Genomic DNA, 25,949 nt, shown 5'->3' with positions numbered 1-25,949 from the left:
GTTCACAGGGCCTTCTGTAATACCAACCACAGGGGCCTTGGGCGGAGATAATGCCGTTCCCTTTTTTCCCACCTCCCACAGACTCCCATGGATTTCCTTATGCCTAATCTATTTGAGTTTGGTGGTAGATTTGCGTTATAGCATCTGTTTGTGGAAAATCTTTTCTCTTGGTTACTGTAATATCTAGCTGTAAAGAAAGTATATTAGGACCTTAGAAAATCCTAAAACCCAACATGTTGGAATTTATCATGCCTTGTGGGAGAAATACATTATAAAGTTGTGCTCTTTTTAATTAGTAGTAATGGAGTAAAGTCACTTTGTGGAGAGGAAAGCCATGTCATTAAGGAGGAACACAGTTATTTTTTATATTAATTCTGCAGGAAAGCTTTCAGTTTTATTTTTACCCTATTACTTTATTACATCAATCAGCTGATATACTAGATTTTTTAAAGGTGTGGGAAACTCACAATAACTCCAGATTGTCCAATAAATAAGACCCAATTTGGAAATACTGTGGAAAAAAAGTTTACATAATGTCGGCCTTGTCAAAAAAGATCAAGTGCCAAAAGTAAGAAGTGTATCAGAGATGTACAGTCTGGTCACAACCAGGAAACAACATTTCTGAAAAATGTGCTGTTGATGGCAATATAGTTTGAACACCCATGTTCTTTCATATAGTGTTAGCCACATCTTCATAGCAAGTTTCTTATGGCCATCTCCGCACCCATTTATGGTCGTGTAACATCCATATGATAGATACAGCTATTTCTTACATAGAAAAGTTAGCAGTAGGGAAGTATTTTATTTGTCTTTTGATGCAGGTTAGCAGCCGGAAACAAGGAAAGAAAGATAGCACCTTGTGACCTGCCAGCTTCCCATGTACCACTTAGAGTTAGAAGACTAATGTGACTGAAAGATACTGTTGTACTCAACCAGTTTGATATATTGGATCTATCATTTAGTGGTATTTCATTTGTAAGAATAAAACATACAGGAGGATTGCCAGAAAGACTGTCGTGTTAATGTCTAATAAATATAATATAATCATATTTTTAATAGGGCTGTCAAACAATTAAAAATAATTTAAATTAACCGTGAGATTAAAAAAAATTAATCACAATTGCAGTTTTAATCGCACTGTTAAACAATAGAATACCAATTTAAATTTATTATTAATATTTTTGTAAGTTTTTTTTTTTACATTTTCAAATATGTTTATTTCAACTGCAACACAGACATAAATTGTAGAGTGCTCACTTTATATTATTTTGATTGCACTTTTTTACAGTGCAAATATTTGTAATCTACAAGCCCAAGTGTGAAGGGATATACAAATGTTTAGCATATCTGGCATGTAAATACCTTGCAACCTGGCTACAACCATGCCATGTGAATGTCTGTTCTCACTTTCAGGTGACATTGTAAATAAGAAGAGGGCAGCATTATCTCCTGTAAATGTAAACAAACTTGTTTGTCTGAGTGATTGGCTGAATAAGAAGTAGGACTGAGTGGACATGTAGGCTCTACAGTTTTACATTGTTTTGTGTTTGAGTGCAGTTATGTAAAAAAATAAAATTCTACATTTTGTAAGTTGCACTTTCATGATAAAAAACTTTGTACTACAGCAGGGGATCTCAACCTTTTTCTTGCTGAGGCCCCCCTCAACATGCTATAAAAACACCAGGGCCCAGTGTGGGGGACAACCCGTGGGCATAGGCGTAGTTTTACTTCCTTTCCTGGGGGGGGGGGGGGGGGGCAAGGGCTGGCGGGGCTTGAGCCAGCTCCGCACAGCAGGGTCCAGGGTGGGAGTGCCACCTGCACCCCCGATTCACTCAGGAGGCCACCCAGCTGTCTGGGTTGTGGGGGACACACAACCAAAAATATAATTCAAAGTGGGGACTCAGTTAAGAAGTTTGAAAACTGCTCAGGGTGCAGGGAGGGGGTTAGCTAGGAGCTGTGTGCAGGCAGGGGTGTACCTAGGGGCTGTGTGCGGGCAGGGTGTAGCTCAGGGTGCAGACGGGGGGGGGGAGGTAGGGGCTGTGTGCAGGCAGGGAGGAGCTCAGGGTGCAGGGAGGGGATAGCTAGGGGCTGTGTGCAAGCGGGGGGGAGGTAGGGGCTGTGTGCAGGCGGGGGGGAGCTCAGGGTGCGGGGAGGAGGGTGGGTAGGAGTTGTGTACAGGTCAGGGGGAGACTCCCAGTGCGGCTTTCAGCTTCAGTGTGGGGGGAGGGGGAGCTGGGGCTCCTGGCTTCAGCCCCCTGCTGCTCCTGGCTTGGGGGGTGGGGGCAGCACTGGCTTCAGCCCCATGCCACTCCCGGCTTCACCGCTGGGGCTTGGGGCACCGGGTTTCAGCCCTGGGGCTCCACGGCCCCCCTGAAAGGGCTCGTTGACTCCCAGGGAGCTGCGGACCCCTGGCTGAGAACCGCTGCACTACAGTACTTGTATGAGGTGAATTGAAAAATACTATTTCTTTGTTTCTTTTTTACAGTGCAAATATATATACTTAAAAAATAATAATGTAAAGTGAACACTGTATACTTTGTATTCTGGGTTGTAACTGAAATCAATATATTTGAAAATGCAGAAACATCAAAAATATTTATAATTTAATTTGGTAAATTCTGTTGCTGTTTTGAATAGTGTGACTAAAACTGCAATTAATCGTAATTAAGTTTTTTATTCAAATTAATTTGTTTTGAGTTAAATGCTTGAGTTAACTGTGATTAATTGACAGTCCTAATTTTTAAATAACATACTATTGACTTTTTTTTTACTGTTTGTGTATTATATCCCAGAGTACAATTTAGACCTACTTCAGCATGCTATTTGTGCTACCAGCGTTATGAGACTGGTAGCTCTGGCAATGAACCTTCTCTGAAATTTCAGGGGTGGGTTTGTTTGTTCTGAGCTAAAGTCTTCAGCAGTATTTATGATGTTATAGCAGGGTACTCGCATTAAAGTTAATGAGTTCCACGTGTAAGTCTGCATGAATAAAAAAATCCCTCTTAAAATTAGGGGTAGGAACAAAAAATAAAAATGATTACTTTTAATTTTTTTTCTTGCCCATTTCCAAAATCAACTGTTTTAAAATGTCTTTTCACACAAAAGGTGTAGAGGAATAATGTCTGTGGGTTTAATTCTGCCCATGTTAAAATCAATTAACTTTCATGGGTCATTTGTAATTTTTTTTTTTATAAATATTATTTCTCCAATTAAGATAAGGAAATCAAACCTGAAAATAAAAGTTTGCTGCCTATTCAAATTTTTACAAACAGAAATTGAGAAATGCTCAAATTGTTTGTTTAAAATTCAATTTTTAAAGCACTTTTGGATCTGTATTTCTATATAGCCATGTAGGTCAACCATTAAAACCCCATACATTCAGATTTTATATTAAAATTCCTGATTGAATCTTTGTATATCAGAGTAAGGGTAAAATAATTCTATATTTTAACATTTTTAGGAATGTGCAAACTTTTTAACTGACAGCCATTATTACATTTCTGATGGGTGTCAACCAAACCATGATTAAAATCTTTTGGACCAACTCTGTTCACAAATCTGTGGCTTTATATGCTTCCCTCTGTGCATGGAAGAACTTCCTATTTCTGTCTGCCAGTTCCAGTCTCACTTCTCTCCTTCCTATCCCTCTCCACCCCGAATTAATACTTTCTTGGACTATGTCTACTCCACAGTGGCGCAGCTGGGCTGATGCTTCTGGTGAAGATGCTCTAAGCCGACAGGAGAGCTCTCCTGTTGACTTAATTCTTGCCTCCACAAGAAGTGGTACCCGTATCTGTGGGAGAAGCTCTCCCACCCACATAGTGCTGTCCACACCGGTGCTTAGATTGGTATAATTTAGGTTGCTCAGGATTGTGGATTATTCACACCCTTGAGTGAAGTAAGTTATACCAAAGTTATTTGTAGTGTAGATTCATAGATTCTAGGGCTGGAAGGGACCTTGAGAGGTCATCGAGTCCAGTCCCCTGCCCTCATGGCAGGACCAAATACTGTCTAGACCATCCCTGATAGACATTTATCTAACCTACTTTTAAATATCTCCAGAGACAGAGATTCTACAACCTCCCTAGGCAGTTTATTCCAGTGTTTAACCACCCTGACAGTTAGGAACTTTTTCCTAATGTCCAACCTAAACCTCCCTTGCTGCAGTTTAAGCCCATTGCTTCTTGTTCTATCCTTAGAGGCTAAGATGAACAAGTTTTCTCCCTCCTTCTTATGACACCCTTTTAGATACCTGAAAACTGCTATCATGTCCCCTCTCAGTCTTCTCTTTTCCAAACTAAACAAACCCAATTCTTTCAGCCTTCCTTCATAGGTCATGTTCTCTAGATCTTTAATCATTCTTGTTGCTCTTCTCTGTTCCCTCTCCAATTTCTCCACATCTTTCTTGAAATATGGTGCCCAGAACTGGACACAATACTCCAGTTGAGGCCTATCCAGCGCAGAGTAGAGCGGAAGAATGACTTCTCGTGTCTTGCTCACAACACACCCGTTAATGCATCCCAGAATCACGTTTGCTTTTTTTGCAACAGCATCACACTGTTGACTCATATTTAGCTTGTGGTCCACTATAACCCCTAGATCCCTTTCTGCCGTACTCCTTCCTAGACAGTCTCTTCCCATTCTGTATGTGTGAAACTGATTGTTCCTTCTTAAGTGGAGCACTTTGCATTTGTCTTTATTAAATTTCATCCTGTTTACCTCAGACCATTTCTCCAATTTGTCCAGATCATTTTGAATTATGACCCTGTCCTCCAAAGCAGTTGCAATCCCTCCCAGTTTGGTATCATCAGCAAACTTAATAAGCGTACTTTCTATGCCAATATCGAAGTCGTTGATAAAGATATTGAACAGAGCCGGTCCCAAAACAGACCCTTGCGGAACCCCACTTGTTATGCCTTTCCAGCAGGATTGGGAACCATTAATAACTACTCTCTGAGTACGGTTATGCAGCCAGTTATGCACCCACCTTATAGTAGCCCCATCTAAATTGTATTTGCCTAGTTTATTGATAAGAATATCATGTGAGTCCGTATCAAATGCCTTACTAAAGTCCAGGTATACCACATCCACCGTTTCTCCCCTATCCACAAGACTCGTTATCCTATCAAAGAAAGCTATCAGATTGGTTTGACATGATTTGTTCTTTACAAATCCATGCTGGCTGTTCCCTATCACCTTACCACCTTTCAAGTGTTTGCAGATGATTTCCTTAATTACTTGCTCCATTGTCTTCCCTGGCACAGAAGTTAAACTAACTGGTCTGTAGTTTCCTGGGTTGTTTTTATTTCCCTTTTCCACTATATTTGCCCTTTTCCAGTCTTCTGGAATCTCTCCTGTCTCTCATGATTTTCTAAAGATAATAGCTAGAGGCTCAGATACCTGCTCTGTTAGCTCCTTGAGTATTCTAGGATGCATTTCATCAGGCCCTGGTGACTTGCAGGCATCTGACTTTTCTAAGTGATTTTTAACTTGTTCTTTTTTTTTATTTTAGCTTCCAAACCTACCCCCTTCCCATTAGCATTCACTATGTTAGGCATTCCTTCAGACTTCTCGGTGAAGACCGAAACAAAGAAGTCATTGAGCATCTCTGCCATTTCCAGGTTTCCTGTTACTGTTTCTCCCTCCTCACTGAGCGGTGGGCCTACCCTGTCCTTGGTCTGGCCTACCCTGTCCTTGGTCTAGACATAGCCTTAGTAAACTCCCAGCCATAATTGCTGTTCTGTTGTCATTTGTGCTCTGAAAACATCACTAATAAGGAGAAGATGGAAAGAAAAGGATGGGAAAACTGCTACTAAATAACCTGAGATCTATGTGAACTGAAGAGATGGTTTGCTAAGAGTGGATGAGAAAAGGAAGGCATGAGAGACAGACGTTTTTCTCATCCACCCTGGAATTTACTACTTTGTAGTGTGTCTAATTTAGATTATAAAATATTTAGCACATAAACCCTCCCATTTTATGTGTCCGTTGGTGTTAAGTGCTGTAGATGTAATGATGAAATAATCTGGATCTCATAAACAAAACTGTGATGTCATTAGGGTATTGCTATGAAACCTGCAGCTTAATCTTTGCCTAGCGGTACACTAGCTGGTGGGTGAGTGTGTGGAGCATGGCAGCAGTAGCAGGCCAGGTTCTCTCTATTTTTGCATGTCTTGCACAGCACTCTGTCAAATCCAGAAGCCAAGCCCAGCCTCATGTACCCATGAAAAGAAAACTCCAACTGATAGCATTTTGGGAAGAGTGCTGACTTCCAGACTTGCATAGGGTAGGCAGCAAAATTCTACCGATGTGCTGGTGGAAGCGGGGATGAGAGTAGCAATCAGTTCATTGTACCTAAGGAGAGAGAGAAGGGAAGTGGATAGACCCTAGAGAAGAAATGGGGGAGCTTGGAAGGAAGTGGGGGAGAGGGAATATTGTGAGGGGTAATCTTATTTTGGAGTTCAAGATTATAGGTTTTGTACAACTTCAATTCCAGAATAAGCTTTTCAGTGGTATCACTGTTGTTCATTCAACTTAATAGGGCACATGACAGATGTTAGGTGACATTGGTGTCTGGTGCATTATGTGCAGTTTGTTTTAAATGACTGTCAAAATCTATTTCCAAATTCGAGTTTTACTAAATTAAACTTTTGAAGTCATATTATCCTGTTTTGGTTTCCAAAATGCAAAACAAGTTACCATGGGAGGAAGGGAAAAGCTGTGATTAGCAAAACAAAACGGTTGCACCAGTAGATGCTATTTAATAGCTTGACAGCTTTGAGTGTGTGGCAAAGGAGTGTGCATAACAAAAGGTGATCCTCCTGGCTCCCTTTGTTAGCGAGAAATCACAGCTGGCTCACAGTAATTTGGAAATATGAGATTCAGGTAACTATGACTGACTATAGAGGCCCTTTCTTTTTGTTATGATATAAAAAAAGAAATGTAACCGTAGATTCTTCTCTTGCTCCGTTTTGCATGATTGATGAGTGTATGTGTGTGATTAAGTGCACAATATGGTATACTTATATTCTAAGATATAGGTAATTACAATCATTTAACAGGACAGACCCTGATTTTTGCCAAGAAATTCAGTTATTACTGTTTTTCCCTTCCCTCTTTTTTCTTTGTCAGTTCCCCTTGAGTTTGGTATAGGCAGATTTCATCATCTGTTTAATTTGGTAATTAATATATGTATCAACATGAAGCAAATCAGTTTAAAAAAAACCTCAGTCAGTCAGTCCTGTACACACCAAGTTACTTCTGCACGCAAACAGGGGTGACTTTTTAAAAACACACACACAAAAATTCCCACTGCCAGCAAAACAGGTGAAAGATCATATTTGCATCTTAGATTATATAAAAGTAGGTAGTATTCACCCTTAAAAGTTTTTTCTTCTTGCTTTGGGTGAATGAATGTTTCAAGTGCTGTAGTTAATATTGACATTTTAAATTATTCATCATTAGGCTTCAGAGTCAACATGTTGAACTGAATGGGAGCAGCTCGTACTTCCTTGAGCTATCATTTCAGGCTGTCCATAGACTCAGGCAAACATTGCTGTATTGATTTACTCTTGGCTGAAGTTTTGAACATTTCCTTTGCAGCTACAAGAGCTAAAAACCTTTTAAGTTTAGATTCTGAAATACAGTTATTAAGTAACTCAAAAATAATCAGCAGTTATGGAGCAAATTTACATACTTACATAATCACATTATACTTGGGGCTCTCGTATGTGATTTGTAAGGCTCAAAGTATGGGCAGACTGGTTATTGGGGCATCAAAGTTGGCAGACAAACTTTGCAGTTAGTTGAAGCATAGCAATTGTTAGCTTGAGGCTCAGTCTGAATGAGATGGAAATCATTTCGATACTTAGATTTGAGTGTACATCTCATAATTTATTAACATTGCCTAAGAGTACCTGTAAAAGTAGGTGACATTCTGATCTTTGCCATACAGCAACCCTTTCTTGCTGCAGATGGGGCAACAAAGGTTCCATTGCAGTTTAATATTCGTGATGGATAAAATAATAATTTAAAGAAGAAGTTTGTTTAAATCATGAGTTACAAAAAGAGATTTTATTTACATATGCTAGTTCTTTACTGTCTTTCCATTTTGTAGTCTTAAATTGCTAAAGTGGATGTGTTGTACTTGTTTTCTTAATTGTTAGTAGACTTTCAGATTTTACATAGAGATTTTGTTTCTATTAAATTGGCCTGCTTTACACTAAAGTTTTACTGGCATACCTATGTCAGTAACGGGTGTTAACTTTTGTTTGTTTGTTGTTTTGCTTTACTAACATAGTTATGCCAGTAGAAGCCTTAGAGTAGATATAGTTTTACCGGTACAAGGTGCTTTTTACCAGGATAGCTTATTTTGCTTTACCAAACTAGAGTAAGCTATACTGGTATAGGCAGTGTCCTAGTGGTATAAGTGCATCTATACTAGGGAGATTTTGACACGTTAACTATGCTGGCAAAGCCTGAAACTAAGAAGTCACTCTACCCTGTCTGTGAAGCTGTTAAATAATTCAGAAATCATAAATTAAATTAAAACATAAAAAGCTAGTATACGAAACTTAATGATTTTACCATGTACTGCATGCTACTTTTAATCTGTCCCCCTTAAGCTTCAGACGAAATGCATAATAATCCACCTAAACATCTCCCTCATAAATACTATGCCTATACCTTACCTAATAACAGTAAGTAAACAGGAGAAGTCTCTTGGGGCTGCTTTTCTGTGGAAGAGGGGAAAAAGGGTAGGTTGAGAGTTTGCTTCTGTCAGGACAAACTACCTGGGCTTGCCTCTTTGAGGAGTGAATACTGGTCATTGAGTAGGAAACTGGGCCGTAGAAAGAGAGGCAATTGGGATACAGCAGGCTCTTTGAAAGGAGGGTCTCATACTATCAGCACACCAACAAAATTTTGTTGAGCAAAAAATTTTGCTGTATGCATCCTACTGCTTGGCTGAAACTTTGCTGTCAATTATGGCTATAGGGTGGGTGTCTGGTACAAATCAGGTTCAGTGAAATGCAGTTCAGTGATGTGTTTGGGGCCTGATCCTGCTTCCACAGACTTTAATAAAAGTAGGATCAGACCCCTAGTATTAGTTTTCTGTCCTATGTTATAACGGGAGGATTTTGAGTCTCATAGTCCCTTTAAATAAGATGCCAGTTGGCAAATTTATTCACTAGTTAAATTATGTACTGCGCAACTCTGTTTACTTCAAGCTATTTCCTTTCTTTATTATGGCTTGTTACTAAGATGTAATTAATTCATTAAAGTGTTTAATGTTTGAATGCTCTGTATATGATTTATATTTGAAGAGGCTCATGAAATAAAAGTATGTATATCTTAGAAAAATGTATTGACTGGCTGGCTGACAGGTATGGTACAGTTTTTTTTTCTCTGAGATTTGGCTAGTTAGGCCCAGGTTTGAAACATTTATCAGACACTAATTAGCTGGAGGACTAAACTTGCTAGACCGTGTTAGTTACAAAAGACAATGATTAAACCCAACATAAGAATGTCCCTACTGGGTCAGACCAAAGGTCCATCTAGCCCAATATCCTGTCTTCTGATCGTGGCCAATGTCAGTGCCCCAGAGGGAATGAACAGAACAGGTAATCATCAAGTGATCCATCCCCTGTTACCCATTTCCCAGCTTCTGGCAACAGAATAGAGTAGAGTTCAGATGAGAAGCTTAGCCCCTGCCAACTCCAGTTACTGAGTTTGAAAGGAGTGCTAAGAAAACGATGGCAATAAATGTATTAAGAAATGAAACATTTAAAAAAAAATCTAAGGTTAAAGCCTGAGAAGTTCTGAAAACTTGTAACTCCCATTGAAGTCAGCAGCAGATGCTCATCATCTCTCAGAATTTGAGCAAGTCAGTTGATCCATATTGGACCATTCTGACAAAATTATTTATTTATTTAATGAGCACAGAAAAATGGAATTATGATAAGATGGAACATATGAATATTTAAGGCTGTAGGAGAAAATTATTGATAGTAGGCCTGATTTTGTAAGCATTTACACACAGGAATAACTTTAGTTATTTGTGTAGGCACACTGATGTCAATCGGACTATCCATGCTGGTAAATTTATTCATGTGTAAGGGCTTGTGGGATTGGGCCAATAAATTGAGTTATTTGTGAAATAAAATGAGATTATGTAAATGAAAACTGTAGGATTATGCACACACTCAAGGAGATGGAGTTATGTTTCCATTACCTGTCTTATGAGTGCTTACCTGTACAACTGTAACATCTTATTAACACAGTTGTTTATGTGGAATACTGTATATAATTTAGCTGAAATATCAAAGGGGTAGCCGTGTTAGTCTGGATCTGTAAAAGCAGCAAAGAGTCCTGTGGCACCTTATAGACTAACAGACGTATAGGAGCATGAGCTTTCGTGGGTGAATACCCACTTCTTCCCATGCATCCGAAGAAGTGGGTATTCACCCAGGAAAGCTCATGCTCCTATACGTCTGTTAGTCTATAAAGTCCCACAGGACTCTTTGCTGCTTTTAGCTGAAATAGATGCTCTACTTGCTAAGTATACTTAGATGAAGTTGCATATTTGACTACTCTGGAGTGAGACAGCAAATAATCTCCTGGCAAACTCCAGCTCTTCTCAATTTAGTTTATTACAAAACTCATTTCAGGTTGATACCTCAGTAGGAGGGTTTGGGGCAATGCGTAGTCAACAGATAAATAAACAAGAACATGCTATATTTTATGGTAGCAGAAAAGTCTTTTTCCATATAGAGCGGGGAAAGATTGCAGTGATTTAAAAACGTATAGCTGTAAAATAACTTATGAAGTCATTTGTGCTTTTTTTGTATGCGGTGAAGGAAAACTGTTTAACAGTATACAGGAATGCTATACAACAATCTGGGACAAGATGTAATGAATTTATGGGTATGGCTACACTGCAGTAAAACACCTGCGGCTGGCCCATGTCAGTTGACCCCGGCTCATTGAACTCTGGCTGTATGGCTATAAAATTGCAGTGCAGTCATTCAGGGCTGGAGCCCAGGCTCTGGGACCCTCCCCTCTTGTGAGCCCAAACAGCTATGCAATTTAAAGCCACATAGCCAGAGCCCCACAAGCCTGAGTCAGCTGACATGGGCCAGCTGCGGGTGTTTCATTGCAGTGTAGACATACCCTATATGTTACACTGAAGTTACTAGTTATTATTAGGGCTGTCGATTAATCGCAGTTAACTCACGCGATTAACTCAAAAAAAGTAACTGCGATTAATCGCAGTTTTAATTGCACTGTTAAACAATAGAATACCAATTGAAATTTATTAACTATTTTGGATGTTTTTCTACATTTTCATATATATTGTATTCTGTGTTGAAATTGAAATCAAAATATTTGCACTGTAAACATGATAAACAAAAGATATAGTATTTTTCAATTCACCTCATACAAGTACTGTAGTGCAATCTCTGTCATGAAAGTGCAATTTACAAATGTAGATTTTTTTTGTTACATAACTGCACTCAAAAACAAAACAATCTAAAACTTCAGAGCCTACGAGTCCACTCAGTCCTACTTCTTGTTTATCCAATTGCTAAGACAAACAAGTTTGTTTACATTTACAGGAGATAATGCTGCCCTCTTCTTATTTACAGTGTCACCAGAAAGTGAGAACAGGCATTTGCATGACACTTTTGTAGCTGGCATTGCAAGGTATTTACAAGCCAGATTTGCTAAACATTTGTATGCCCCATAATGCTTCAGCCACCATTCCAGAGGACATGCTTCCATGCTGATGATGCTCGTTAAAAAAATAATGCATTAATTAAAATTTTTGATTGACCTCCTTGGGGGAGAATTGTATGTCCCCGGCTCTGTTTTGCCTGCATTCTGCCAAATATTTCATGCGATAGCAGTCTCTGATGATGACTCAGCACATGTGGTTCATTTTAAGAACACTTTCACTGCAGATTTGACAACACGCAAAGAAAATACCAATGTGAGATTTCTAAAGATAGCTACAGCACTTGACCCAAGGTTTAAGAATCTGAAGTGCCTTTCAAAATCTGAGAGGGACGAGGTATGGAGCAGAAGTTTTAAAAGCAGCACTCCACAGCCGAAACTACAGAACCCGAACCACCAAAAAAGAAAATCAACCTTCTGCTGGTGGTATCTGACTCATATGATGAAAACGAACATGCGCCGGTCTGCACTGCTTTGGATTGTTATCGAGCAGAACCCATCATCAGCATGGAAGCATGTCCTCTGGAATGGTGGTTGAAGCATGAAGGGACATATGAATCTTTAGCACATCTGGCATGTAAATATCTTGCGACACTGGGTATAACATTGCCATGAAAACGCCAGTTCTCACTTTCAGGTGATATTTTAAACTAGAAGCGAGTAGCATTATCTCCTGCAAATGTAAACAAACTTGTTTGTCTGAGCGAATGGCTGAACAAGAAGTAGGACTGAGTGGATTTGCAGGGTCTAAAATTTTACAATGTTTTATTTTTGAATGCAGTTTTTTTGTACATAATTCTACATTTGTAAGTTCAACTTTTGTGATAGAGATTGCACTACAGTACTTGTGTTAGGTGAATTGAAAAATACTATTTTTGTTTTTTTACAGTGCAAATACTTGTAATCACAAATAAATATAAAGTGAGCACTGTACACTTTGATTTCAATTACAACACAGACTACAATATATTTTAAAATGTAGAAAACATCTAAAATATTTAAATAAAATTCTATTTTTGTTTAACTTGGAAGCTCTAGTTATTATATGATGTCTCATAACACTGGTCTACAATTTTTGAGAAGTCGTCTGCTTCAGAGATAAAATGTGCTATTTATTATGTATTTTGATGTGCTGAATTCAAATATGACAATTAAAACAACTGATTGGCTACTGTTTCTAAGATATTTAAGTTTTTACATTTTATGTCTGTATATTGTGTAGATAGAGTTTTAATCATAAATTGTAAACCTAGGTCTTTTCATGTGTTTATGGTTGCTTTACATGATAATATTTCACCTGTCCTGTTTATGTAACACTTTAAAAATCAGCAAAAGGGTTATATAAATAAAATTTATTAGGAAACAAAAGGCAAAAAACTATTCTGTACATAGCTTAGTCCTATTCAGTGTCTACTCGGCGCTTCTTGGCTTGTCTCTTGTATTCCTTAAATGGAGCATCTCTTGTCACTGTCCAGCAATAGTCTGCAAGCATTGATGGGCTCCATTTGCCCTGATAGCGTTTCTCCATTGTTGCAATGTCCTGGTGAAATCGCTCGTCGCTCACTGCTCTGCAGTTCGGTGGAAAAAAATCTAGATGAGAGTGCAAAAAATGTATCTTTAGTGACATGTTGCAACCAAGGCTTTTGTATGCCTTGAGGAGGTTTTCCACCAACAACCTGTAGTTGTCTGCCTTGTTGTTTCCGAGAAAATTTATTGCCACTAACTGGAAGGCTTTCCATGCCGTCTTTTCCTTGCCACGCAGTGCATGGTCAAATGCATCATCTCGAAGAAGTTCACGAATCTGAGGACCAACAAAGACACCTTCCTTTATCTTCGCTTCACTTAACCTTGGACATTTTCCACGGAGGTACTTGAAAGCTGCTTGTGTTTTGTCAATGGCCTTGACAAAGTTCTTCATCAGACCCAGCTTGATGTGTAAGGGTGGTAACAAAATCTTCCTTGATTCAACAAGTGGTGGATGCTGAACACTTTTCCTCCCAGGCTCCAATGACTGTCGGAGTGGCTAATCTTTCTTGATGTAGTGGGAATCTCTTGCACGGCTATCCCATTCGCAGAGAAAACAGCAGTACTTTGTGTATCCAGTCTGCAGACCAAGCAAGAGAGCAACAACCTTCAAATCGCCACAAAGCTGCCACTGATGTTGGTCATAGTTTATGCACCTCAAAAGCTGTTTCATGTTGTCATAGGTTTCCTTCATATGGACTGCATGACGAACTGGAATTGATGGCAAAACATTGCCATTATGCAGTAAAACAGCTTTAAGACTCGTCTTCGATGAATCAATGAACAGTCTCCACTCATCTGGATCGTGAACGATGTTGAGGGCTGCCATCACCCCATCGATGTTGTTGCAGGCTACAAGATCACCTTCCATGAAGAAGAATGGGACAAGATCCTTTTGACGGTCATGGAACATGGAAACCCTAACATCACCTGCCAGGAGATTCCACTGCTGTAGTCTGGAGCTCAACAGCTCTGCCTTACTCTTGGGTAGTTCCAAATCCCTGACAAGGTCATTCAGTTCACCTTGTGTTATGAGGTGTGGTTCACAGGAGGAGGATGGGAGAAAATGTGGGTCCTGTGACATTGATGGTTCAGGACCAGAAGTTTCATCCTCTTCCTCGTCTGACTCAAGTGAGAATGATTCTGGTGCATCAGGAACCGGCAGTCCTTCTCCGTGGGGTACTGGGCGTATAGCTGATGGAATGTTTGGATAATGCACAGTCCACTTTTTCTTCTTTGACACACCTTTCCCAACTGGAGGCACCATGCAGAAGTAACAATTGCTGGTATGATCTGTTGGCTCTCTCCAAATCATTGGCACTGCAAAAGGCATAGATTTCCTTTTCCTGTTCAACCACTGGCGAAGATTTGTTGCACAAGTGTTGCAGCATATGTGTGGGGCCCACCGCTTGTCCTGATCTCCAATTTTGCAGCCAAAATAAAGGTGATAGGCTTTCTTAACCATAGTTGTTATACTGCGCTTTTGTGATGCAAAAGTCACTTCACCACAAACATAGCAGAAGTTATCTGCACTGTTCACACAAGTACGAGGCATCTCTGCTCACTTTGGCTAAACAGAAATGTGTCCCTTTGCAAAATCAAACACTGACAAATAAGAGAGCATGACACTGTATGATTTCTAGAGCTGATATAGGGCAATTTGTTCAGCAGAGTGATGTAAGCTTCGTTATGATTGCATCATCCATGACTTCTAGGAATAACATGATGCAATTCATATCATGTATGACGCAATACCAGCTTCAGATTGCATCATTCATTGTTTTGCCTAAAAAGCAAGTACTGTCCAAACCCAGTCATAGATTTATTCATAGATCCAGTCAAAGATGTATTTTAGTCATTTCTGGTTTAAATTGAGATCCCTTCCCTTTATAACTCACTTATCCTCCGCCATTCCCAAATCAAGGGTCGTATATACTGACCCAATAGCATATCTTGAAAACTAGAGCCAATCAACAATTCTAAGCATCATTTTTGTTCTCAGTGACCCAGAATTAGTAAAGTTTGACTACATTTATTTCAGAAGCATTTTGGCTGTAGAGCAGTGTAATTTGCATGGCATGAAGCCACACCATCTTAATTCCCAGAGCTGTTCATGGGATCTCTCTGTATGCAGATGGAGGTACTCTTAGGTAGCATATGCATTTACAATAGATTTCAGACTATTTGAGAAAGTATAGAATGATGAGTAAGGAGGGAATATTAATTTTCCTGTGAGCTTGAGGGAATAGAGTAGAGTGGATCTGTATTCTGTAGAGTGGATCTTATTATTATTATTATTATTAGTAGTAGTAGTAGTAGTAGTATTCTTGTTAATGAGACAACTGTACTTTTTTTAATTGTCTGAAGGTGAAGGCTTGAAAATCAAATGGATACACAGAGATGAAATATCCTGTATGACCTCTTTCCAGTGATACTTGGCTGCCAGTGGGGGCTTATAAATAGCAAATATCCACCATTATGTATATATTGCAATGGTGGGCACGAACACACATCAGGCCACATGTGCATGTCGTTTAGCATAGTTGTATGTAGCTTTTTAAATTCAGTTATCTGCACTGTAATGCAGGTTATATTTAAAAGTTTATATATATATATATATATATATATATATATATATATATATATATATATATATATATATATATATATATATATATATATATATATATATATATATATATATATATATATATATATATATATATATATATATATATATATATATGTGTGTGTGTGTGTAAACTGACACCAATATAATTTTTTTCCCCCTTCCGCCACCTTCTACAACAGCTTTGATAAATGAGCTTAATTTCTCCTATTGTTACTACTAGGAGCTGGAGATGAGAAGTCATAATGGTGGTGCAGTTGCTCCTTATATGTTAAGGATTTACAATGTCACTACTCACATGTTTCCAATCTTCAGTGGGTGGAAGCAACCTTTTTGCTGGCAGTTAAATTTTTCCTGTTGGGATTTTTGTGTTTGTCTGAATTTCTCTTGGATTCCACTATCTGAAAATCCACTTCTCCAAGAATCTCTCTTCCTCTTGTCTTTATCCATTACCTCCATAGCCTCCCTTTCATGAGCCACAGTCTCATGTTTCACCTTGTCATTGTTTTAATTTTGTTTTATGGAAGAATTGATCCTGAAAACTCTGGAAATTAAATGTAATGCACATATGAGTTAAGTAACTCATGCATAAGTGCTTGCAGGATCAGGCCAGTAGGTTGGAAACTTTTTGTATCTTATATCATTTGAGGCACTATGTAAATGTATGGTACTATATAACTGATTTTAATAAATATATCTAATTTTTTTTGTCTACACTTGTTGGTAGGAGGAAGTAAAAGAAGGAATTGAAGATACAAATTCACAGGTAACAAATTACCTTTTTTCTTTTTTTCCTACAGTGTTCTTTCTCTCGCCTGGCAATACAGAGATATTTATTTTATGTCAAGCAATTGATTTTGCGCTCTCTCTCTCTCTCGCTCTCTCTTTCTTTCTTTCTTTGATTCTGAGGTAAAATACTGATTCTGAGGACAAATTCCAGTGCTCACTTTATAGTAAATTTCCCCCTCATTAAGTAAATTGGGCATTAATCCTCTGGCTCTTAGATGCCTGTGTCCATCCTTTCACTGTATGCGTTTGGCCAGTAGAGTAGGAAGATACCACCAACTAAAAGTAAATTCTTCAAGGCAGCCATAGGAACTTCTGGAAGGCAGTGCTCATTTGGGGCTTAAATTTTGAGTCCTTGACTTTGAAACCTTACTATGCTTTTAATGTGTTGTGGGTTGGTTTTGGATGTAATTGTATGTACATGCTATTTTGCTTGGATAGCAAAGATTGCAGAGAATGAAATCCTATCTGCAGTATACCCACGAAGACACCGTCTGGGGGAATAGAGGAAGAGGTGCTGTGCCTGCAAACAACTGTAACAATGGCTGTTGCTACTGCTCTAGCTATAATATGCATCAGCATATGCATAGAACATGTGATCATGCGGAGTGGTACAAAGACATCAGCATAAGTTTAGGATAGGTACATTATCCATGAGTGATGAGTAGCCATCTCAAAATGCAATTAAGACCTCTTACACTGAATCATTTGTTGTTTTGTTTATGCCACTTTCTAAAACAGGCTTTTTATGGAGAAAGTTTTTAGGGGTTTTAAAGGTTAGGTTGGTAGTATCTTTTGTTGTCTTCTGCTTGTAAAGCCACACTGCCTTACTACCATGAATCCAACTGTATAGGTAGAGGAAGAAGATAGTATAAGAATAAAAAGGGAAATCACTTTCCCCCCCCTCCCTCATGGTACATACACATGCTAAATGAGGACAAAGTTTAAAAATAAATGAATTTGAAATATTTGTTGACGACAGATGTGTTCTAACTAGCTGAATGACCTGTAAACTGGAAATATCTAAAACATAAAATCACAATAGAAGCAGAGTATAAATTTGCAGAGAGTTCAGTTATTGAGAAATTTTTTATCTCATCAGTGAAGGACTAGTAAACACATTCTTAATATATCAAAATACTAGATTCTTTATATATAGTATAGTAAGACATGACCAAGTATATATTTCTAGTCTCAATCTGCTCCTTGAAATATTTCCAAACTCTCAAAATGTATAATTACTGCTTGATAAGTTATTATACTGATTGCAATTAACAGATTAACGTCTGCTCACTAGCTGAGACTTAAATATTGGTTTCCTTCCCCTACAGAAGATAAACTTAGAAACAACTTCTGAAGGGAGAGAAGCTGTTCTCAAGCCACAGCCACTGAATAAAGATGAAAAAGATAAATGCACGAACTAGCTAGCAAGGGAAATGAATGAACAAAGCCCCCACAACTTTTGTATCATCTGAACTTTAGCAGCAATTTTCTCTTTACTACAGTAGTGGAAGAAGACATTAAAGAGATGCAGTCTTTAGCTCTAATGATAGAGGTCTGTTAATAGCTTTTAACAACTGACAGATAATCAATAAAACATTGTTCTGGTGTCACTTGTTAACATCTGTATTTGTTTCTGGGATTTCTATTATCTTCTGCACTAAGATGATATCTGTGTGGGGAATTCATACTATGTAGGTAGTATTTATTTATTTTTTACATAGCACCTCTCATAAGTATCAGTGGGCCTGATCCCAATTTCCATAGACTTCAACTGGAATTGGACCAAGTCCAAGGTGCTGCACAGTTTTATGGCATTGTTGGTAATGACACCGTACTTAAGGCTGACCTTGGACTCCCATATTAAGCCCTGATTTCCCCCCCCCCTTCTGACTTTTGTTTGCAGTAACTGATTTGTTTGCAAACTTAGAATGCTGAAAATAGGGGTGAGAAGAATTTTTTCCAAGGATTGAGGAAATGCAGGATTAAAGATGTTTATCTGCTGCTTAATCAAAAGTAATACAAGTCTTAAATTTTATTCCCAGTGTCATGACTCTTTGACCCATGTGTTCTCAGTAGAGGCACCCGATCGCACAGCAGCTCTTCATGTGCAGAGCCCAGGGTGACTCTTCCATATTGGGTATTTCCTAGGAGAAAACTATTTAGGAATTTTCATTCTTACAGGCTGGCCCAAGATCCAACTGGGGAAGGGAATCTGCTGATCATGTTGATCCAGTCTGGCCCCTGAAGCTGCAAGCAAAGATCAGCACTGAGAATGGGCACAAATTGAGGAGTGATACCATGGTCAGCTCTGCTGGCTGACAAATAGGAAGCCAAATCTGAGCAGACACATGTTCTAAAGCAGACAGAGTACCATCTATCCAATTCCTGAACCTGGGATTAGCTGATGTTGAATGAGGGGAAAGAGTCCCTGTGTATGAACAGAAAGCTTTTACTCAAAGGTTGCCAAAGGGGACGGGATGACAAAGCAGCTATCGAACAGGCCAAATAACCCAGACACCCACCTCAGGCCCAGCTCAGGTCTGGTTCCAACTACTCAGGCTTATAGAAAGGGATTTGAAGGTAAATGTCTTTTGCATTACTCCGGTCTTCTCTGTGGAATGTGCTAGAATTGGCTTCCCTCAGCCCCTACTGCAAACTTTCTTACCAGGAGCATGCCGAAAGGCTATCCTGAACAACAGGGCCTCCTGCCTGATGTTGGTAGCTTTGAGTAAGGCAGCCATAATGCTTTACAGCAGAGTGAGTGTGAGTGGGTGGTTCCTGCTCCTCTGGAGGTTTCCAAGACCTAGCCAAACCTTCCATTGTTCAGCACACTATGAAACTCCTTTACAGATCAGGGCATCTGGCAGCCTGTGCACTGAATGAAGATGACCAGTAGGTATGAGGTCTCTGTAGAGTGAGTGGAACCTTGCTCCCTAGTGCATTGGCCCACATGTTTCGACGAATGGGTCACAAGTCATGGAATTTAGCAACCTTCTTACAAGACAAAATGGATAAAAGCAGCCCGGTGGTACCACAAGGTCTCTGGGAGCATAGTCTGATTCACCAATGCCAAACCTCTTGGGTTACTCCTATCCATAGATGCTGCAGCAGCATCATAGGCTCTCACTCTGTAGTAGGGTCATATCAGCAAAATTTCAACTGAAAATGAGTGTGTGTCAGCAATACCGTTATCTGTCATGAGCATGTTCCTGCAGGTAATATTGCACGCCAGGCATTGAAGGACAAAGGCCCTTACTAACTTCATAAGTCCTGACTGTCAGAGTTCATGCCATACATCATTGCCAATTATCCTCCCAAAAATTGTCCAGAACATGGCAACGGCGATATAACCCAGCCTTGTAGCTCTACTGGAGGGGGAATTATATATTGCATAAGATCTTTCTTCTTCTAACTGTTTTCTTTTTACCTACCTTAAAACCCCAGTTAAAGGGGGGTTGGAAGAAAGGAAGAAGTAGGGGGCGGGGTGTGGATCTGGGGGGAAAAGGCCCTAAAGGTAAAGCAGTCCATCTTAAAACAAACTTTAAAGAAAAATCCTCTATTTTTCAGATAAATATCAAAAAATCAAACTGCATCTCAGGAATAAGGAAAATTACATTTAAATCGCTTAAATAAATAAGGGAAGAAACCACTTTGTCTCTTAGATAAATGTAGGTAGCTGGACATCCATAAATATATGGATGGGTTCTAGTCTCAATCCCCATCACGTTTCAGGGGAAAACTAATAAAATAGAAACAGCACTGTAGGTCAAGTAAGGCAATCAGTTCACCCATTTGGGATTAAGGGTGGGGAAAATACCATAAATGCTATTTTTTAAACATAGTGGAAAAATATTCCTCCCTTAAGTGCCACTACACTCTTTCACTTCTGTTATCCTCTCCTCTATTCTTCCTTCCCTCTTATCCTCCCTCATGCCCTGTCAATCAAATTAAGACCTGCACATGAAAGGAAGGGGAGGTTATCCTAGCACAAAGCCCAGTGGCTTATGTTGTAAGAATTGCACCAATGGAACATTCCCGACCTCCAGAGGCTCACCCATAACAGCTGTTGGATATGGTCTTTCTGTTACTGTTGAGGAAATACACCTTTTGGCTATTGTGGTTATGAAGTAATTACCTTGTTAAGAAGTCTGAGTTCTTCTTTAGTTATCCGTAAGGCTGCAAGTTTGTCACGGTGGTCACCGAAGTCACGGATTCCGTGATTTTCCGGGATCTCCGGGACTTCTGCGGTGGCCAGTGCAGCTGTCCTGGGGGACGCCTGAGCAGCTTTGGGTGCATGTGGCAGGAAGCTCAGGGTTGGGGTGTGGAAGGGGGTGAGGGTTCCGGGTGGTGCTTACTTTGGGGGCTCCCCAGAAGCAGCAACATGTCCCTCCCTCAGTTCCTAGCTCTGGGTGCTGCCTCTGTCTGCAGGCACTGCCCCCGCAACTCCCATTGGCCGCGGTTCCCCACCATGGGAGCTGCGGAGCCGATGCTTGGGGTGGGGTCAGCGCGCGGAGTTAGGAGCTGAGGGAGGCACATGTTGCCGCTTCTGGGGAGCCACGGAGAGCCAGGTAGGGAACCTGCCAGTCCCGCCACCCTCCCCCGAGCACCTGTGGTGCCCCCCCCGAACACCCGTATTGCCCCCAGGGTGCAGCCCAAGATTTAGTCAGAGCTATATAGTACAAGTCATGGACAGGTCACGGGCCGTGAAGTTTTGTTTACTGCCCATGACCTGTCCATGACTTTTACTAAAAATACCCGTGACTAAAATGTAGCCTTGTTTATCTGCAATCAGTGAAGCAGATGTATAACCTCTTGGCAAATGAATAGAAGTACCGGTAGTTAGTTTTACTGGTTGGTCAGCATGCTTGAATCTTTAGTGCTACCGTACATTTACTTTTCTAATGTAGCCTCTCTTGGAGGAAATGCCTAATAAGGATGAAAAAGTGTAAATATGATTTGCTAATGCTTGCTGAATCAGTAGTGGCTGAGAAGAATATGAAACATCATGCCAGGCACCTAGCCTGAAATAGCAGGTATGGATTAAGGACGGTGGCAGTGGGTACAGGAGGCCTCTTAATGTTGTTCATTGCTTGGTAGAAAGCCTGGCACTTGCCCACCATAACATGTGAACACCTGGCTTTAATACAGTGTCCCCCATTCAGTAACCTTCAAGCATGTCAGAAAAGGCAAGTATCACTATGCCCAGGTCTCATGGATCCCATTCCAGTTCCATATTCCCTGGGCCAGCAATTGTAGCAGGATCAGCTATGCATCCAGAAGTGGAGATGAAAGGAAAGGGGCACTCTTGGTGGAAATGACTCCAAGGATCCTTTATGCAAGGTATATCCGGTATATCTCAATTGATTACCATTAAGAAAACTATTGACTGTCCCAACTGTGTACTCCCTCTCCCCCCTGAATGCCCCAACTGTGTATACACATATGCACACCTCCCTTCCCCTCTCCCCATTTAAAAGCCACTATATGAAAAAATATCCAGAAATCAGAATAGTACAATTCACCGGTCTAAGCCAAGCATCTCGATCAGGCACCTTAACAACTGTTTCTCAGGAAAAGGGAAAGGAATCTGAATGAAACCAGTAAAAAAAGGTGAATGGTCAAACTACATCAACCACCCTACCCCATAGTCCTTGCAGGCTTAAACAGAGAAACAGTTTAAAAAAAAAAAAAGAAAAGAAAAAAAAAGAAGCCACTCAACCAAAGCCAAGGTTTCAGCTCAAACAACTTCCTAGATACAAAGAAAAAGTAGAGAGGGGAGAGGGACTTACTGAAGGTGGGGTCAGGAAAACAAGGTGATAAATGCCAAGAGAAGGAGTCAGGTGTGTGCATGTGTGGGAGAACTAAAGATTGACTGTAAGGGGAAAGTAAAGGCACAAAAGCAGATTAAGTGCAGGGACACTAATAGGGGAGGGAGAGTGACATAAAAGAATCTTTCACAGACAGATGTGAAGAGCAGCAGTTCACACAAAACTACACCAACGACGACCGGATACCGTGGCCAAGCTAGTGGTATGTGCACGTACGTACACACACACACACACACACACACACACACACACACACACACACACACACACACACATTAAATTCATTCCCCAGAAGGAGGAAGTGAGGCCTGGGTTAAGAGACTTGCCTAAGGGCACAGAGGAGGTTGCTGGAGCAGATGAGAGAAAAATTCAGAAGTTCCTACTCTGTCCTCCACCACTATCTGCTGTGCCACAGTCCTTCCCAAGCAGGGGCCATAAAGAGAGTTTTGTGGGGTGGGGAGGTGATAAGAGCCACAGCTGATGATGGAGAAGGCGAGGAAGGAAAAGTGAAGATGTCCCCAAGGTTTGCAATAAGTAGCAGGCATGAAGCCACTGTAGCAGTGGCAGCAAGACTGGAAAGAGTGTGGAGGATTATCCAAGGTGTGACTGTAGAGTATTAGGAGTATCTTGCTGTGGTGGAGGTGGAGGGCAGAGTAGGGAAGGACCTTCATGTGCTTTTCTTGTCAATACCAACTGCTCTGTGCCTCCAGCTAGCCAGCCAACCTATGAGCTTGTTGAAGGCTCCAAGACTACCCAATAAGAGCCCTCCTCTTAGAGGTACTGCCCCATTCTCTTAAAGTTGCAACATGGCAACCGCACGGTTCGTGGCCTGCAGGGTCCTTGCCCACCATCCCATAATGGTGGGAAGGCCAACATGCTTTAATGCCAGTTAATTTCAACATTCATTATTTGTGTTTTCATGACAGATTCCAGTATATTAGAACAGATATTTACTGCTCATGGAAACCACACATTTAGCACAGCATATTTAAAAATGCTAACAAATTGAGCTAAGATGTTTTAATATGTAAACTGGTTTAACTTTCTCTCTCATAGCTGTGCTCACATATATTGTTACACTTTGAGCTAGAATTAGGATTATATGGCTGGTATTTAATGATGATGCTTTAAAATAGTATTTTACAGAGCAAAAAGGTGACAATTTTGAATTATAACACTATGTAATTTCCCTCCCCCGGCTATGCTTTTGCATAGGGCAAAAGAGAAACGATGACCTACAGTAAGCTGACATTGCTTATAACAGTTTGATTCCTTTTTGTGCTATATAATGCAAATTCTCTAAAAAGTCAATCAAAGGTTGAATTATTGTATTGCGTTCTGCCATGAGGTATGCAGCATGCCTCAGTTGCAAACCCAGAAAGTATGCCTTTGATCCCACAAGTGCTCTGCTAGTACAGACCCCATCACCCATACAGATCTAATTGCAGAAACTGGTGTTAGTTTCTATAGCAGAAGCATAAATATGTGAAAACCACATAAGTGGCTACTCATTTCATGAGTATTATATCTTTGTATGAGAGACAAGAATATATTTTTGTTGCTTTTAATTAAATGAAATAAATTAATTACTCTTTTTAGTGATAAAACATGGTGGTGGGGGGGGGGGGAGAGGACTTGTCCTGTTTCTCTATGCCTTTGGTATAGATATATATACTTTAAAACCTATTAAAAGAAACAGTGAGGGGAAGGAAAGTCTTGTGGTTAAGGAGTCAGGAAATCTGGGTTCAGTTCTTGGCTGTGCGGTAAATTTCTGGTGTGACCAGAACACCTAGGACATGTCACTTAATCTCTCTGTGTCCCAATTCCCCAGGTGTAAAATGGGAATAATGAGACTTCACTGCCAAACAGGAGTATTGTGAGGTGCTTGGGGTCTATGGTGATGAGGCTGCCATGTATTGTAAATACCTACAACAGAGAAAATTACAGTGTACTGGAGATGAACCAGCCCAAGCAGATGCTGCTATAATATTGAAGGATAAGTTTAGAGAGTATATCGTTATAAAGACAAACAATGAGGGGCTAGATTGTGCAACTGTTACTCATGATTGGGTTCACCAGGGTGGATAATGGCTGAACAACCTAGTCGTACTTTTATATTGTGTTTTCTTATAACCAGCCTGGGAGATAGTATTTCAAAAGCGTTCATTCCAGGTAGAAGCAGATATATTGATATATTTTTGGAGGCTATTTTCATTGAAGGATTTTTCATTTCAATATACATTATACTTATTAATAACTTGTTTAATTTTTAGCAGGACTGATATTGAGCCAAAATGGCAGCTGTAGTCTCGGACAGTCCTCCCAACCCAAGCTGCAAAATTATGACTTTTAGGCCTTCAATGGATGAATTCAGGGAGTTCAACAAATACTTAGCGTACATGGAATCAAAAGGTGCTCATCGTGCTGGACTTGCAAAGGTAAACATCTTTTACATAAAAACCCCCAACTATTTTCAGAAACATTTGCCTTTTGCAAAACTGATGTGTTAAATTTTAATAATTTTTCAAATGGTTTTCCTGTGATAGCTGTTATGTCACTCTTTAACGAGAGCTAAATGGAATAGCTCATGTTGCATATAAACAAAGAAAAAAGAAAATATATGTTGTCCGCCACATACTCTCAAATTATTGGGTTTTGCTATTATCATCACATGGAATGTGAAAAGAAAATCTCTGTTAGTGCTTAGCAGTGCAGTCCAAAATATAAATCAGGGGATCCAGTATTCCAAATATAGGAATCCACCGTGCAAACACTTAAAGGTGTGTATAACTTTACTGACTTGAATCATTTCACTGAAGTCAGTGGGTCTACTTATGAATAAAATGAAGCACATTCTTGAGTGTTTACAGCATCTGGGCCATCATAGGATTTCAAATTGTTGATTTTTTTAAAAATTGTAATCATCCTACCTTCTGATTGACAAAAGTAAGACATGGAAACCATGCAAAAGCTACTGTAGCATTGCCTCTTGGCTGAGCAATGGTTGATTCGGGGCCTTGTAGCTAGTCAGTTTCCATTAATGGAGAGAAATTGTCACAACTTCAGTTTGTTGTAACTTATTTATTTACATGATGAATATGTTCTTATCTCTGCTATATACATTAGTCTTGTTACTCTTATGTAGTCCTGCAGTGTGAGGCTCATAGGGGAGGAAACACAACCATGCACATGCAGATCTGGGAATCTCAGCTCAGTCATTCAGAGTAGTCACTAGGAACAGCTACCTTAATCACTGGGTCTCCAACCCTGTGTTGCAAACGCAGAACATTCAAAAATCATCAGAATGGCTTAAAATGAGCTTTATAAAGAAAAAATAACAAACTTTGGGTTCTTATTTGCTTTCTGTGTTTGAGCATTGAGGATGCACTTCAGTCACATCTCCAAACTTTTCTCTGCAAGCATGAAGGCTAGAAACCTTTTTTTCT

At 39.8% G+C, this 25,949-nt stretch overlaps 1 protein-coding gene across 1 annotated transcript in view; it reads left to right on the top strand.

Moving 5' to 3' along the window:
- KDM4C (lysine demethylase 4C) overlaps positions 1-25,949 on the top strand; it is a 429,818-nt gene that overhangs the window by 14,650 nt on the left and 389,219 nt on the right. The window contains 2 exon segments of the mRNA XM_065406934.1: positions 16,614-16,652; positions 24,777-24,941. Coding sequence (XP_065263006.1) covers positions 24,798-24,941 — 144 coding nt within the window. The 5' untranslated portion in view covers positions 16,614-16,652; positions 24,777-24,797.

The sequence above is a fragment of the Emys orbicularis genome, chromosome 6, assembly GCF_028017835.1.
Source record: "Emys orbicularis isolate rEmyOrb1 chromosome 6, rEmyOrb1.hap1, whole genome shotgun sequence".
NCBI classification, from domain to species: domain Eukaryota; kingdom Metazoa; phylum Chordata; order Testudines; family Emydidae; genus Emys; species Emys orbicularis.
This window is presented reverse-complemented; position numbering and strand designations above follow the sequence as displayed.